The 16,385-nt window shown below is 39.4% G+C and overlaps 1 protein-coding gene across 10 annotated transcripts in view; it reads left to right on the top strand.

The window, feature by feature from the left end:
- COP1 (COP1 E3 ubiquitin ligase) overlaps positions 1–16,385 on the top strand; it is a 239,403-nt gene that overhangs the window by 26,052 nt on the left and 196,966 nt on the right. For all 10 annotated transcript variants that reach the window (XM_070591348.1, XM_070591346.1, XM_070591347.1 and 7 more), the window contains one exon: positions 9,878–9,937. In XM_070591348.1, the coding sequence (XP_070447449.1) occupies positions 9,878–9,937 (60 nt within the window). The remainder of the gene's footprint in view (positions 1–9,877; positions 9,938–16,385) is intronic.

Here is a 16,385-nt window from a genome sequence, read left to right as displayed (position 1 = left end):
ATAATATCAGCTTTATTGTTCAGGGAATCCATATTCTTGTTTATCTCTCATTGTGTTTTTCATCTCCACTATTTCTGATTGGCTCTTCTTTATAGTTTCAGTTGGTTTTGTGAAGCAGCTCCTGAAGTTTATTGAACTTCTATCTGTATGTTCTTGCAACTTGTTGAGTTTTTTTATGGTAGCTATTTTGAATTCTCTGTCACTTAGATTATAGATATCTGTGTCTTTAGGATTAATTTATGGGTAATTGTCATTTTCTTTCTCTTCTGGAGATTTAATATAGTTTTTCATTCTGCTAAACATCTTGGATTTGTGCTTCCACATTGTGGTAGTATTTGATTGCTGCTTCCACCTCCCGCCACTGGGTGGGGGTCAAGAGCTGCATATTCTGAACCTGCCACAATCCGTGGCACAGCTCCCAGCTGCAGAAATGGGTTACCAGGCTAGGGGGAGGGGCACTTTCTTTTCCCTGTCCAATCTTGGGGACTTTTTGCTCTGCCCTCACTATCTGCTCTCCTGGAGCATTAGCTTGATGAAGACTCCCTTGCAATAGCTAGTGACCTCTGTGTAGGGCTTTCTTTCCCCTGGGCTGTGAGGGACCTCAGAGGGCAGTGATGTTCCCACGGAGGGCTGTCCGCCTCCCTTCTTTCCTCTCGAAGCTATGTGCAGTCTCTTGGTTGCTGTCCTTCAGGAGGAAGAGAAGATTTCTCTTACCTCATTCCACATTCTCAGTTGGGGGGGTGCTCTTGGACCTCTGCCTTCTGATGTATGGCTGCATGGGTCTGTCAGACATCTTTTGTGTTGTGTGGATGTCCCCTGTTGGAATGTGAATGTCCTTTTTCTTGTATCTTATAGGGGAGAATTTATGGGGAGAGCTCACTCCTCTATGATGCTCACATTACTCTGTTCAGTAGCATCTTGTTTAATCTCCACATTTTAGTGGCCTTTCCCATTTTCTTCCTGAGGTCGATTTCTAGTTTCATACTGTTGTGGTCAGAAAAGATGCTTAGTATTATTTCATTCTTCTTAAATTTATTGAGACTTGTTTTGTGGCCTAATATGTGATCTGTCCTGGAGAATGTTCCATGTGAGTTTGAAAAAAAAGGCATATTCTGCAGTTTTTGGATGGAGTGTTTTGTATATATCTACGCAGTCTATCTGGTCTAATGTATCATTTAAGGCCAATGTTTCCTTATTGATCTTCTGTTTGGATGATCTATCCATTGGTGTAAGTAAGGTGTTAAAGTCTCCTACTATTATCATATGCTGTTTGTTTTTCCTTTTATGTCTGTTTATGATTGCTTTGTATATTTAGGTGCTCTAATGTTGGGTGCATAGATATTTACGAGTGTTATAGCCTCTTGTTGGACTGTTCCTTTTATCATTATGTAGTACCTTTCTTTCTCTCCTACTACAACTTTTGTTTCAAAAAATGTCATTTAGTCTGATATAAGTATTGCTACCCTCGCTTTGTTTTCTTTGCCGTTTGCATGGAATATCTTTTTCCATCACTTACTTTCAGTTTTTGAGCATCTTTAGGTCTGAAGTGTGTCTCTTGTGTCCAGCATATGGATGCGTTTTTGTTTCTTTTACACTCGTCCACCCTATGCCTTTTGACTGGAGATTTATTTCATTTTTTTCTGATAATTTTCTTATACCTATTTGTGGTCTGCTCCATTTTTTTTTTCTTTTGAGGATGACTAGCCCTGAGCTAACATCTGCTGCCAATCCTCCTCTTTTTGCTGAAGAAGACTGTCCCTGAGCTAACATCCGTGCCCATATTCCTCTATTTTTCGTGTGGGACACCAACTACAGCATGGCTTGCCAAGTGGTGCCGTGTCCACACCCGGGATCTGAACCGGTGAATCCAGATCCACTGAAGCAGAGTGTGCACACTTAACCACTGCACCACTGGGCTGGCCCCTATGGTGTTTTCTTTTCCACTTAAATACGTCCCTTTAGCATTTCTTGTGAGGCTGGTTTCTTGGTGATAAACTCCTTTAGTTTTTTCTGTTCTGGGAAACTTTTGATCTCTCCTTCCCTTCTGAGTGGTAGCCTTGCTGGGTAGAGTATTTTCGGCTGTAGATTTTTTTCCTTTCAGCACTTTAGATATATCATACCACTCCCTTCCAGCCTGTGAGGTTTCTACTGAGAAGTCAGCTGATAGCCTTACTGGGTTTCCTTTGTGTGTAACTTGTTGCCTTTCTCTTGTGGCTTTTAGGATTTTCTGTTTATCTTTAATTCTTGACATTTTAATTAAAATGTTTCTTGGTGTGAACTTCTGGGTTTATCTTGTTTGGTGCTCTCTTGCTTCCTGTACATGGATGATGTTCTCTTCCTTAAGTTAAGAACGTTTTCAGCTGTTATTTCTTCAAACAGATTCTCTGTCCCTTTGTTCTCTCTTTTCCTGAACACCAATAATATCAGTGTTAGCATGCTTGATGTTGTCCCAGAGGCCCTTAGACTGTACTTGTACTTTTTAATCCTTTTTTCTTCTATCTGTTCAGTTTTGGTGATTTTCTCTAGTTTTTCCTCCAGCTCACTGGTCTGTTCTTCTGTATCATCGGCTCTGCTATTGAGTTCCTCTAGTGAATTTTCCATTTCCAGTATTATATTCTTCACTTCTGATTTGTTCTTTCTTATGTTTGCCAATTCTTTTTTGATGTTCTCACAGAGTTCATCCATTCTTCTCCCAAGATCAGTGAGCACCCTCATGACTATTGGCTTATACTGTTTTTCAGGTAGATTGTTTATCTCTTTGTTTTGCTTATTTCTTTTTTCGTGTTTTGTCCTGTTCCTTTACTTGGAATGTATTCCTTTGCCTCCTCATTTTGCCTCTTTCTCTGTACTTATATCTATGTATTGGGTAGATCAGCTATGTATCCCAATCTTGGAGAGGTGGCCTTATGTAAGGGATGTCTTATGAGGCCCAGCAGTGTTCTTCCCTCTCGTCACCAGTTCCAAATGTTCCAGGAGTGTCCCTGTGTTGGCTGTGTGTATATTTCTGTTGTGGCAGGGTTGCTCTTGCTGCAGGTGCCTGGGGAGGCTAGGCTGTCCCCTTGGCTGGCTGTTTGTAATGCTCAGCTGCATGTGGCTGCTGTGAACCAGTTGCTTTATCGGGTATGGGAAGCCCCAGCACTTTTGGCCTCATTGCACATTTCTGTTGCATTTTTTCTGTTACGTAAGTAAGTCTTCAACGTGGCTGGTTGCTAGGCTCAGGGGCTTAGAGTTGGTGTAGGCCCCAGGCCTGTAAGGCTGTGGTTAGCTCTCTCAGGATTGCAGCTGTGTGGGGCTGGCGTCAGGCACAGGACCACCCAGTTGTTTCAGGCTTTGGGAGGTCAGGCCAATCCCCTGTGTGACTCTTTGAGTAGTACAAGTCTGCTGTAGCTGACAAGCCCCACTGCCCACAGCACCAGACACCCTGTCAACCTAGTCCTACCCCCTGCCTGCGCCCTGACCCAGACCCAGACGTTTCACTGCAGAAGCCCCACACACTCCACCAATGCAGGCCCTCTCCTTCCCCACAGAATCTTCTGCCCTGCAGAGGTTCCAGGTACCCCACCTCTTTGGGCACACAAGTTGCCCCTTCGCTTGCAGTTGGTTGGGGCTAGTCCCTAGGGTGGGCTCCCAGCCCTAGCTGAACTGGATTAAATCAGTGCTCTAGTAGGTGGGGTAGACCCTTGGGCTGACAGGTCAGGGGAAGAACTCCAATTGCATCTGCCAGTATCTGTGACAGCAAGCCCATACTAGGTCAGAGTGATTGCTGCTGCTAATGTCTCAGTCCCTTGAGAGGTCTCACCTCTTACCAAGATGCACCCAAAGCCTGTCAAGTGAGTCTCTGTTTACCAAAGGACTGTGTGTCTTTCTTTTTGGTGATTTTAGGTTACTTTCTGAAATTGCTGAATTTGCTTGTGGGCCCTTTAAGAGCAGGCTTTTCTTTCCTCTTATGTCTGATAGGTTTTCTGGGAGCATTCCCTGTTGTAGTTAATAACTAGCAAGGCCAGATATAATGACAGTCTTCTTTGTTGTGCTGAGTCCAGAAGCTGCTTATTGTGGTAATGCTCCCCAGCTCAGGTCCCGCACTCCTCCAGAGAGGGCTGTGTACCTTAAGATTGCTTCCAGCTGGCTGTGAAGCACCATGGCTTGAAGGTACCTTTTTTCTCTCCAGAAGGGAATTTTTGCCTCTTTCACCTCAGTCAGCACTGTCCTTTGTTGTCAGCGTTTTTATTAGCCAGTTTTCATTTCTCTTTCCAGGGGTAATTGTCCCAAGAATTGTTGTAAACTTCTCATGTCCGTGGGAGGAGGTGAGTTCAGAGTGTGCTTACACTGCCATCTTGAGACCGTCCTCCCTTTTTTAAAGAGAAACTAATAGTGATAGAGCTCTATTTGAAATAAACTTACTGTCAGTTCTACTTTTGAAGTCAAAATCCCTGATTCATTTTTGTCTCATAACCAACATCTGATTCATAGCAAACCAAAGCTGTACCTTCAAATCATATCTATAATCTGATGATTATCACCAACCCAACTGCTACCACCCTAATTTAATCCAACAACATTTCTCACCTGGGTTATTATATAATAGCTTCTATCTTTACCTTGTTTTTTGTTTCCTTTTAGTTTCTTCTTTTAGTCTCCTTTCAACATATAAGGTAGAATGATCTGGTTCACTACTTTATGAAATCATGTCACTTCTCTGTTCCAAATCCTTCAATGAGTGCCCGTTTTATTCACTGTAAAAGTCAAAGTCCTTAACATGATTTTAAAGGGTTTTTTTGATATGGCCCCTTAATATATCTGTGGCCTCGTCTTCTACTATTTTCCCACTTGCTTATCCTCCTTTATATTGACCACCTTGCTAATCTTTGAACACTGCAGATATACTCCTACCTCAGGACCTTTGTACTTGCTCTTACTGCTGAGTTGCTGTTCCCCCAGATTTCTGTGTAGAACATTTCCCTACTACCTTGAAGTAGTTACTCAACTGTCTTCTCATTGAGGCTTCTCTGACTTCCCTGTCTAACCCAATCCAACACTTCTTATCTCCCTTCCCTGCTTAATTTTTTCCCCTTCTCCTTTATCACTATCCAACCTTACTATATAATGTCTTTCTTATTTGTCTTGTATTGTCTGTCTTTTCACTAGATTCTAGAAGCATGAAGGGGTTTTTGTTTGTTTTATTCACTTTTCTGTCCTTGGTGTCTAGAACAGTGTCTTGTGTGTAGTCAGTACCTAGTATATGATTTGTTGAATGTATGAATGTTTAAAGAAATTTTCTGAGAGACTATTGATAAGTACTCACAGTTGATTCATTCTGGGTGCTAGGGTCAACCCTAAAATGTCATTGGTGGCTCTGAACTGAGAGATCAGTCAGTTTAGACATTTTGCATCTTGCTTCTAAGCTTCATTTAATGCAGCGTAAAACAGAGATGCGATGGTATTGTTATTAAACTGATAAACATATTTACTCTGGAAACAGAAAGATCTCTTTCCCCAAATCTTAAAAATGCTTTATTTGAGGTAGCGTTTAAAAGGTTGGTGTGTTGGGGCCAGTCCCGTGGCTGAGTGGTTGGGTTCGCGTGCTCCGCTTCGGCGGCCCAGGGTTTCACCAGTTCGGATCCTGGGCGCAGACATGGCACCGCTCAATGAGCCATGCTGGAGTGGTGTCCTGCACCCCACAACTGGAGGGACCTACAACTAAAGAAGTACAACTCGGTACTGGGGGGCTTTGGGGAGAAAAAGAAAAAGAAAATCTTTAAAAGGTTGTTGTGTTAACAGAAGACTTTTTGTGGAAGACAATTTGGATGTTTGCTGTTGTCCATGTAAAAATTAAGTTTCAGAAATTAATCAGTATTGGTACTTCAGAGTTTCGTCCAAGGAGTTTTTTTAAATCAAAATAATATATGTAGTAATTAAGATTGTGTGGTATTGGCAAAACAATAGACAGATCAGTATTACACAATAGAGAGCCCAGAAATAGACCTACATAGATATAGTCAACTGATCTTTGACAAAGGAGCAAAAGTGATGGAGAGAGGATAATCTTTTCAACAAATGGTGCTGGAACAATTGGACACCCCCATGCAACAAAATGAATCTAGACACAGACCTTATACTGTTCACCAAAATTAACTCAAAGTGTATCACATACCTAAATGTAAAATGCAAAACTATGCACACTCCTAGAAGATAACTTAGGGAAAATCTAGATAACCTTCAGTTTGGTAATGACTTTTTAGAAATTTACTCAAAATGTATCACACACCAAAATGTAAAATGCAAAACTATAAAACTCCTAGAAGGTAGCATAGGGGAAATCTAAATAACCTTGAGTTTGGTAATGACTTTTTACATATAACACTGCTGGCCTGATATTTGAAAGGATCAATAAACAGAACTTCTTTAAAATTAAAAATTTCTACTCTTCATGAGACACTGTCAAGAGAATAAGATAAGCCACAGATTTGGAGAAAATATTTGCAAAAGGTGTATCTCATAAAGGAATTTTATCTAAAACATACCAAGAACTCTTAAAACTCAACAATAAGAAAACAACCCAATTAAAAAAACGGACAAAATACCTCAACAGACACCTTACCAAAGAAAATATACAGATAGCAAATGTGCATGTGATAAGATGCTGCATATCATATGTCATCAGGGAAATGCACATCACTGTATACCTATTAGAAAGGCTAAAATCAAGATCACTGACAACACCAAATGCTAAGGAGGATGTGGAGCAACAGGAGCTCTCTTTTTGTTGGTTGGGATGAATAATGGTACAGCCACTTTGGAAGACAGTTTAGTGGTTTCTGTAAAAGTTAAACCTACTCTTACCATACCATTCAGTGATTGCACTCCTTGGTATTTACCCAAAGGAGTTGAAAACTTCTGTCCACACAAAAACCTGCACATGGATGTTCGTATCAGCTTTGTTCACACTTTACAAATACTGGAAGCACCCAAGTTGTCCTTTAGTAGATAAGTGGATACATAAACTGTGGTACATCCAGACAATGGAATACAATTCAATACTAAAAACAAATGAGCTATCAAGCCATGAAAAGACATGGAGGAACCTTAAATGCATATTACTAAGTGGAAGAAGCCAATCTGAAAAGCTTATGTATTATATGAGCCCAACTATATGACTTTTAGGAAAAGACAAAACTGTGGAAACCAGAAAAGATCAGTAGTTGTGAATAAGGGGAGAGAGATGAATAGGCAGAGCACATAGGATTCTTAGGGTAGTGAAAATAATCTGAATGATATTATAAAGATAGATGTGTGTCATTATACATTTCTTCAAACCCATAGAACGTACAACACCAAGAGTGAACCCTAAGGTAAACTACGGACTTTGGGTGATTATGATGTGTCAATGTGGGTTCATCCTTGGTTAAAAAAAGTGTACCATTCTGGTGAGTGATGTTGATAATAGGGGAGGCTGTGCACGTGTCGGGGCAGGGGATATATGGGAAATCTCTGTACTTTCTTTTCAATTTTGTTGTAACCCTAAAACTGCTCTAGATAAAGAGAGTGTTAAAAAAGGGGGAGTGCCTAATAAATGTTGCTCCACTCAGGGTTCTGAGCCTTAAGATATCTGCCTGGGCACCCAGTGTCCAACTGTGCTTGTGAAATAAAATCTGTCCATCCCAGATCTGCTCTTCGTCATCGTTCAGCCGCAGAGGAGCTTGCACAGCTCATCCACATGCAGGAGGCAGCCTGAGAGCTTCCTCCTTAACACCATCAAGCAGGAGCAAGATGGACTTTGTTTCAGAAGAAAAATTACTGAATCCCCACGTTTAGGAGACTTCTCTTCTCAGTCTAGCAGAGTGAAGGCTAGCAAAACCAACACAGTCTAAGCCTACACACTATACGTGGCGAAGCTGAGCTTGTGCTACGTTAAGCTTTTATAACTTTTTTTTTTGTTGTTTTTTTGTTTTTTTTGGAGGAAGATTAGCCCTGAGCTAACTACTGCCAGTCCTCCTCTTTTTGCTGAGGAAGCCTGGCTCTGAGCTAACATCCGTGCCCATCTTCCTCTAGTTTATACGTGGGACACCTACCACAGCATGGCTGCCAAGCAGTGCCATGTCCGCACCCGGGATCCGAACCAGCGAACCCCGGGCCGCCGAGAAGCGGAACGTGCGAACTTAACCGCTGCGCCACCGGGCCGGCCCCAGATTTTATAACTTTTTTATAGCCTCACATTCTAAGATGGTATTTATGCCCAGGAAGTTTTTCTTGAAGGAGTGGGTGAATTTTCATTTACAGTTTGTGTCGTGTATCGCCAATAAAGAGTTGATTTGTATGCCAGTAACAGAAAACTTGATAAATACTGACTTAAGCAAGTGAGGATTTACTTTTCTCATGTAATGTGAAGTCCAGAGATAGGCAGTCCATGGCTGATGCAACTGCTCAAAGGATGTCATCATCAAAAGCTATCTTCCTAGCTTATGGTTTTTGTCTTTATGGTCACAAGATGGCTGTTGTATCTCTGGAGACTTCAGTTTTTGGAAGGAAGAAGAGGGAAAGATAAAGGGAAGTCTCTTTTTACGAGGTTTTGCATTTTTCTGGTAGACAGTGCCCTCTCAGAGATTGCTCACTACATTTTGTTGGCCAGAACTGTCATAGTTGGTATGACTTGGTATTTAACTTACAGTATCTGGAAGTAGTATAGAGTAGTGGTTAAGAGCATGGACCTGAGGGACCAGCCCGGTGGCATAGCAGTTAAGTTCGTGTGTTCTGCTTTGGTCGCCCTGGGTTCACTGGTTCGGATCCCGGGCGCGGACCTATGCGCTGCTTATCAAGCCATGTGACAGGTGTCTCACATGTAACGTAGAGGTTGATGGGCACAGATGTCAGCTCAGGGCCAGTTTTCCTCAGCAAAACGAAAAGGATTGGCAGCAGATGTTAGCTGAGGGCTAATCTTCCTCAAAAACATGATAAACTCATTTTTTAAAAACAAGAATGTGGACCTGAGTTTGAAAATTGGCTGTGTTATTTCCTAGCGATGTAATTTTAATACCTCTTGTGCTTCAATTTCTCAACTATAAAATGGGTCTAGTAATAGGTACCTACCAACACTTTGTTGTTGAAAGGATTAAATGAGTTAATATTTGTTAGTGCTATTTTAAGTATTAGCTATTATTACCATTTTCATTATCTAGAACTATTGAAATTAGAATTGTAAATTTATCACACAAGAAATTAATTTTCTTTGATATAGGAAATAAAAGAAAGCATTTAGATTAGCAGATCTGGGCAGGTGCTTTTGAGTGCAAGGATGATTGAAGAAGATGGTAGAACTTTCTTAGGGACTCTCCTGATTGCCTTGTACTATTAAAAATTATGGGTGAGGGGGCCGGCCCAGTGGCACAGCAATTAAGTGTACACGTTCCTCTTCGGCGGCCCAGGGTTCCCTGGTTCGGATCCTGGGTGCAGACATGGCACCGCTTGGCAGGCCATGCTGTGGTAGGCGTCTCACATATAAAGTGGAGGAAGATGGGCATGGATGTTAACTCAGGGCCAGTCTTCCTCAGCAAAAAGAGGAGGATTGGCTGCAGTTAGCTCAGGGCTAATCTTCCTCAAAAAAAAAATTATGAGTGAGTTAAAGTATTAGGGCCATTTTAACTTATCCATTTAATTCATCTTAGAGCTTGATGGGCCTTACATCTTGAACAGATTGGCATTTTACTAGCAATCCTCTAATGTTCATTCAGCTCAATAGAAATTCCATCTCTCATTGATAGAATGTTTGAAGACTTAGCTATGTATTGAAACATAATTTTGTTGGTGGTGTTATTGGCCTTTTTCAGTTTGTAATTACTTTACTTAAAAAAAATGTATCAATTTTTTTCTATTTTCTTTTTAGCCCTATCTGCTTTGATATGATTGAGGAAGCATACATGACGAAATGTGGCCACAGCTTTTGGTAAGATGACTTTGTTTTAGCGAAATTGTCTTTTGGCAGTTTTTAACTTGTGTGTAAATGGAGCCTGTAAGAAGTTAGTTTTTTAAGTAATTTTGGTCATCTTTTAATCATATTATTTCTTTGACATATCCTTACAGGTTCAGCAGCTCAAGGCAGTTAGCACATGGTTGGTGCATAATTTCTGTGAAATACTTAGATTTACCATTGGCTTTACAGATGGATTTTAAAATTTTCGCGTTTGTTAATTGTTAAAGAGCTTTGACTGCTGTTTTAGAAAATTGAGGGGTTGCTGGGCCATCAGGACAAAGCACGTAGTCCCTGCGAAGCACTGTTAACTCACTTGTGGGGCTAGATGTGAGGCCCAGTAAAGCAGGCTAGAAAGTCATTGGGAAAGGATATAGAGGATTAAAGATTGTGTGTTCTCTTCTTTAACACATTCTCAGTTATATGTCACATTAATCTGTATATTATAAAGGTGTTTTAGTTGTGGTAAAATACACATAACGTAAAATTTACCATCTTAACCATTTTTACCATCTTAACCATTTTTAATTTAGGTAGTGTTAAGTATGTTCACATTGTTGTGCAATCAATCTCCAGAACTTTTTCATTTTACAAAACAAACTCTATATCCATTAGACAACAGCTCTCCATTTTCTCCTCCCCGAAGTCAGTCATCATTCTACTTTCTGTTTCTGTGAATTTGACTACTCTGGATAACCTCATATAGGTGGAATCAAATGGTGTATGTCATTTTGTGACTGGCTTATTTCACTTAACATAATGTCCTCCAGATTTATCCACGTTGTAGCATGTGTCAAAATCTCTTTCCTGGGGCCGGCCCCATGGCAGAGTGCTTAAGTTCGCGTGGCTCTGCTTCAGCAGCCCAGGGTTTCACAGGTTCAGATCCTGGGCGCTGACATGGCACCGCTCATCAGGCCATGCTGAGGTGGTGTCCCACATAGCACAACCAGAAGGACCTACAACTAAAAATATATACAACTATGTATTGGGGGGGCTCTGGGGAGAAGAAGGAAAAATAAAATCTTAAAAAAAATTTTCTTTCCTTTTTAAGGCTAAATAATATTCCCTTGCGTGTATGTATTTTGTCCATTCATCGGTTGATGGACACTTGTGTTGCTTTTACCTCTTAACTATTGTTAATGGTGCTGCTTTGAACATTGGTATATAAATAAATCTTCTTGAGACCTTGCTTTCAGTTCTTTTTTTTTTGAGGAAGATTAGCCCTGAGCTAACATCTGCTGCCAATCCTCCTCTTTTTTGCTGAGGAAGACTGGCCCTGAGCTAACATCCGTGCCCATCTTCCTCTACTTTATATGTGGGATGCTTTCCACAGCATGGCATGCAAGCGGTGCCATGTCCACAGCCGGGATCCGAACCGGGGAACCCCGGGCCGCTGAAGCAGGACGTGCACACTTAAGCACTGCGCCACCAGGCTGGCCCCGTTTTCAGTTCTTTTGGCTGTATATCCAGAAGCAGAATTGCTGGATCAAGTGGTAATTCTCTGTTTAACGTTTTGAGGAACCTCCATACTGTTTTCCATGGCTGCAGTTACTATCTTACATTCCCACCAACAGTGCACAAGGGTTCTTATTTTTCTAAATCCTCGCCAACACTTATTTTCTGTTTTATTTTTAATAGTAGCCATCCTAATGAGTAAGTAATCTGTCTATGTTTAATTCTTTTTGTTTGTTCATTTACTTATTTTTTGATTGAGATGGTATATTCTGCTTGCAATCAATCATCTTCATAAATTATTGTTGGTATATTATTTTAATCTTAGTATTTCTATTGTGTTCTAATAGTCCTTATATTCTAATTCTTGTTGGAGTAAGACCCATAATTTTATACAGAAGTTGAATAGTTGAAGATGCTGTCTAGTAGGTTGATATCCATTAATTAGGAAGAGTACTAGGTGTTAATCAGCAGTCTGTAAGTACTTTAGTTTGATTTGGAGCGTGATGCTTCATTGATAGGTATATCCAATCTGCTAGTCATTTAAAAAAGAAGTTTAGATTAAAAATAGCTTTCTTAGCTTGCATCATCTATGTTCTTTATTAAAATAAAAGTTATTAAAGTGATAAGAGCGGTATGTATACTCTTGGCTGCAAAAGCAACTTTTATTGTAACAGAAAGATGTAGTGTGAAATGTAAATGTCTTCCTTCCCTTAGCCTTTCTTGTCCACCTCCTCAAAGGTTCTTACTGGTGAGGAATGATTGTGTATTCCTTTAGAATCTTTCTGCTGGTGTTTTAAAAAAGGCCATCTTGCCTGGTATATCATTGCATTGAGATTATTACGGTTCATGAATCACTTTCTGCTGTGTATTGCTACTGAAACTTCGGTCATGTGGGTCTTTGTTTTAGGCTGTTGCGTGCATGCTCTTGTTCTTTTCAGGCTGATTGTTTAGCAGTAGTGTTCTCTTTGGTCCTTAATTGATCCAGCACCTTAGCATTCCGTAGGAAACCATGTACTTCTCTTAGACACTTTGGATTTTGATCACTCTGAAAAATTGAGTGATTTAGAGTAGGTTTTCTCAACCTTGGTGGTATTGACATATTAGACCACATAATTCTTTGTTGTAGGTGACTATCCTGGATGTTGTAGATTGTTTAGCAGTTTCTCTTGCCTCTACCCAGGAGCAACTCCTCTCCTCCCAATTGTGACAACCAAAAATTTCTCCAGGTATTGCCAGGTATCCCTTAGGGGACAAAATTGCCCTCAGTTGAGAACTACGATATAGATACAGAGCTAAAAGAGCAAGCTCTTGAAGTTGGTAGACTAGAATTCTAGTTCTGGTTCTAAAACTTTACCTTGTCTGGTCACTCAACCTCTCCTGCTGCTGCACTTTACCCTGTCCTCCCATCCTCTTCCTGCTGCTTCATCTCCTTTTCTTTCACAGATTCAGAGGTGTTGAAATGTGAAACATTATAAAGTGAGGTTTTAATTTTTCCTAACTGCCTCTAACTTATATATTCTAACATATATTCACTGTGGCATTTAAAAAAGGCACTGAAGAGTCTATGTTATGAAGTGTGATAAATTACTGATTGGCTTTACAACTAGACAGGCCTGGCCTTTTCAGTGAGTCCTATAATCTTAATGATATGTCTTCAGGTCATTGTTGGAAAGCCACATTGATTTCTTAAATACTTTTTTTTTCTTCAAATAAAAATAGTTTAAGCTTAGATCGTTGTTACAATTCATGTTATCATGTTACACCCGAGGTGAATTTGTTTTCAAATACCTACCAGAGAGCAGATTTTGGTAGGATAGGGACTGTAATGTTCGCAGGAGCTAATAAACCTGGAGGCTGGCAGTCCCATTGTCAGGCTTGCTAAACTGAGAAAGCATTTTTGCACTTTTATTTAAAGCAAAAGCTCATAATTATTTACCCTATCCTAACATGTGAAGCCTCTGGAATTTCATTCATTAACAATAGCCTGTTGAATCAACTCTTTGCTAATTTGTACCCTGGCTGATAATCTGGAGCCAAACAGTATACCACTTCGAAGCTCCATCCAAATTATCAACACAATCAAATTGGACCACATCAACTGTTTATCCTTTGTCCCACTTATAAATGGTGAGTCTTTTCTGATAACAAGTTAGAGACAATATAGCAGGAACTTCTTTTACTTTATTCATTCCCATTTGGCAGTCAGCCTGCTATTGGCTGTAGTCTAACTGAAACTTAATGAGATAGCAAAAAATCTAGCTTCTGTATCATATAGAGAGAAGGTTTGCTCTTTTCTTTTTGCCCCTTTGCTGCCTCCAGCTTGTCCCCTGCTCTTTGCTTCTCAGACCTCATGTTTACCAAGCCCTGATTTACTATTTAGCTTTAATTATAAATTAATTCTAATTAACAGGGTCCCTCAGCATTGTCGTCTCCCAGCATACCTGTGAGCATATGTGACACCCAGCATATCAGCCTGGGTGTCAGCTTGCTTTTTGGGACTTTTGGCTAAATCCATCATCTTGCACTTTGCTATTAGTCTTTATAGCTGTTTATTATATGTGACCACTGGTATTGATTTGTCCTTGCTGTTCTTATTATGATCCCTTCTTTTTTTGAGAATTTTCTGGTTATTTACAGTTTTCTGTCTATATATACTCATCCCTGTTTGCACAGACAGAAGAAGATATTTCTGTTTTGTAGGCGAGTATATACTTAATAGAAGAAACAGAGCAGCCATATACATCTGTAGAGAAATGTTCATATTTTCTTATAGTTATACACTTAGTAGAGGACACAGGCACACGTTTATGTCAGCACACTCTGGTACTGAATAATTTTTTTAAGATTTGCAGTGTGATTAGCTATTGAAAACTTCTCAAGTGGACCCAAGATATATATCCCTCTTAGCTCTTTATGCCCTCCTATTTTGGTCACTAGTGTAGGCGCTTATCCTTCTTTTGGAATCCAAAGCATGGTGTCTGGGCTGGTGTTGGTCACGTAGATTAGATGAATGAGAAGAGTTAATGCGGTAAGGAATGTCAAGATTTTCCAATAGCATTTTATATGACCCAGAGGGCAGCAGAAGTATGTTTCTTTTTTGCTTATATCTGTTTTTTTCCACGCATTCAGCATTTATTGAGTTCGAACACTGTAGCAGAATATTGTGTTGGACGTTGAGGGTACAGAGATGAGTAAAACAAATACATCTCTGCTTTTAGTGAGCAAGTAGAAGAGGGGCTGACAGTCATGTGTACAGAAAAGTACAAAATACGAGAGTTACTGTTTCTCAAACTGGGGTAGGTCCACCCTGGGGTGGTAGTGAGGTAGTAGATGCTTTAAGATAAACTTGATGCATCTTGTTGTCACTTTAGTTTTACTCAGCAGAGTGTAATTTGATAGGTTTTAATTTTATAGTATAGATTGATGGATATTATCAAGTGCATTGCAGAAAGTCACTCGAACTTTTGTTGCTGAGGGCAGTTCCTTTTGGCTACGTCCCAGAGTATTTTTTCTGCTAGGAAAGGATGATGTGGAAGTAGGCCTACTGACAAAGGATATGATTAGGATGCTGAAGAAAGGAGAGGATGATGTCCTACTAGATTCTGCGATAACTTCTTATATTGACCAACTTTTTCTCTGGCTGAACAACTTAGCTTGTTCTTATTGTCATATTATTTGCTCATTTTCCAACTACCATTTCTTTACAAAGTCAGTTGCTGAAATTTGAAATGTCCTTCTTCTGTTTATATGTCAACCTGTCTCCCATCTTTAATAACCTTTCCAAATTCTCTCCTTCATGACTTGCTTTAGTTGGACTTGCAGATTTTTTTAAGGGTTAAATCTTGTCATGTGGGAATATTTTCTGGTATTAACTCATTTCCTTTTTTTGTAAGCAGACTATAAATGTTTCCATGTTTGGGCTCTTAATCTGTTGTATTTGCATATCTACTTTATGCTTCTCCCTTGCAATAAAAATGAAAACAAAAACATTTAGTCTGTTATTTCCTCCATTGAAATTTTCGTGTAGGAAATTTCCTGTCAGATATGGAGCTTGTCTTCTGGTAATATCGTGATCCTAGCATTGTCGTAGTTGCAAGAGGTGATGATACTGTTTCTGGAACACTGTGCAAGTCATTTGTTCAATATATATTTGAGTATTATGTGCTAGGCATTTACTCTGATCTTTAGGCCCCTATGCTATGCTAAAGACCACTGCTACATTGATTCTCTATAATGTCCTCCTTTTTGCTTATCTTAAAAAGTGACAAATGTGAGATGAGATAGTAGTTGGTAACCAGAACAGAGAAACTTGGTGGACTTAGGTTTTGTTTTGATAAGGTGGAGGGAAGTGGGAAGATATAAAAATCAGCTTCAGTTTATAAAGCAAAGTAAATTTGTTATAATTTGGATACAGAATGAAAGAGGTGCCATCTTTTTAGAAATCATCTTTATAAATCCCCCTTGTAATTTCTTAGAAATAATTCTTTTTCTGATTGTTGGGGGCAATACATGTTTACTATAGAAACTTAACAGACATGTACAAAAAAATAGTTTCCCATAATTATGTGACTTAAAGACATATACTGTTAATATTATGGTGAATATCTTTTTTGTTTTATTTTAAATGTACACATACATAACTTTTTAAGGCAGAAATGGCAATATGCTGTATCCACTGTGTTAGAGATTGTCATTTTTATTCAGTAATAGTGATATAGTGATTTTTTTCGTAATGTCAATTTGATATTTCTCTGTGGTTTAGTTGAACAATGTTTAAAAAGTTTTTTATTGTAAGACACAATTGGAAAAAGTCAAACATTACAGAAATATATAAGAAAAATTTCTTGCAATCATATTTCTCCAGCTATAGCTATTAATAGTTATTACATTATTTTTTATGACAGATAGTGATGTTGTAATATGATTTTTTTTGGCTGTTTACATTGCATTGGATTGATGTTTATTTAGT

The sequence above is a fragment of the Equus przewalskii genome, chromosome 23, assembly GCF_037783145.1.
Source record: "Equus przewalskii isolate Varuska chromosome 23, EquPr2, whole genome shotgun sequence".
NCBI classification, from domain to species: domain Eukaryota; kingdom Metazoa; phylum Chordata; class Mammalia; order Perissodactyla; family Equidae; genus Equus; species Equus przewalskii.
Note: the sequence above shows the minus strand (reverse complement) of the source record. Positions and strands in the feature narration are given on the sequence as shown.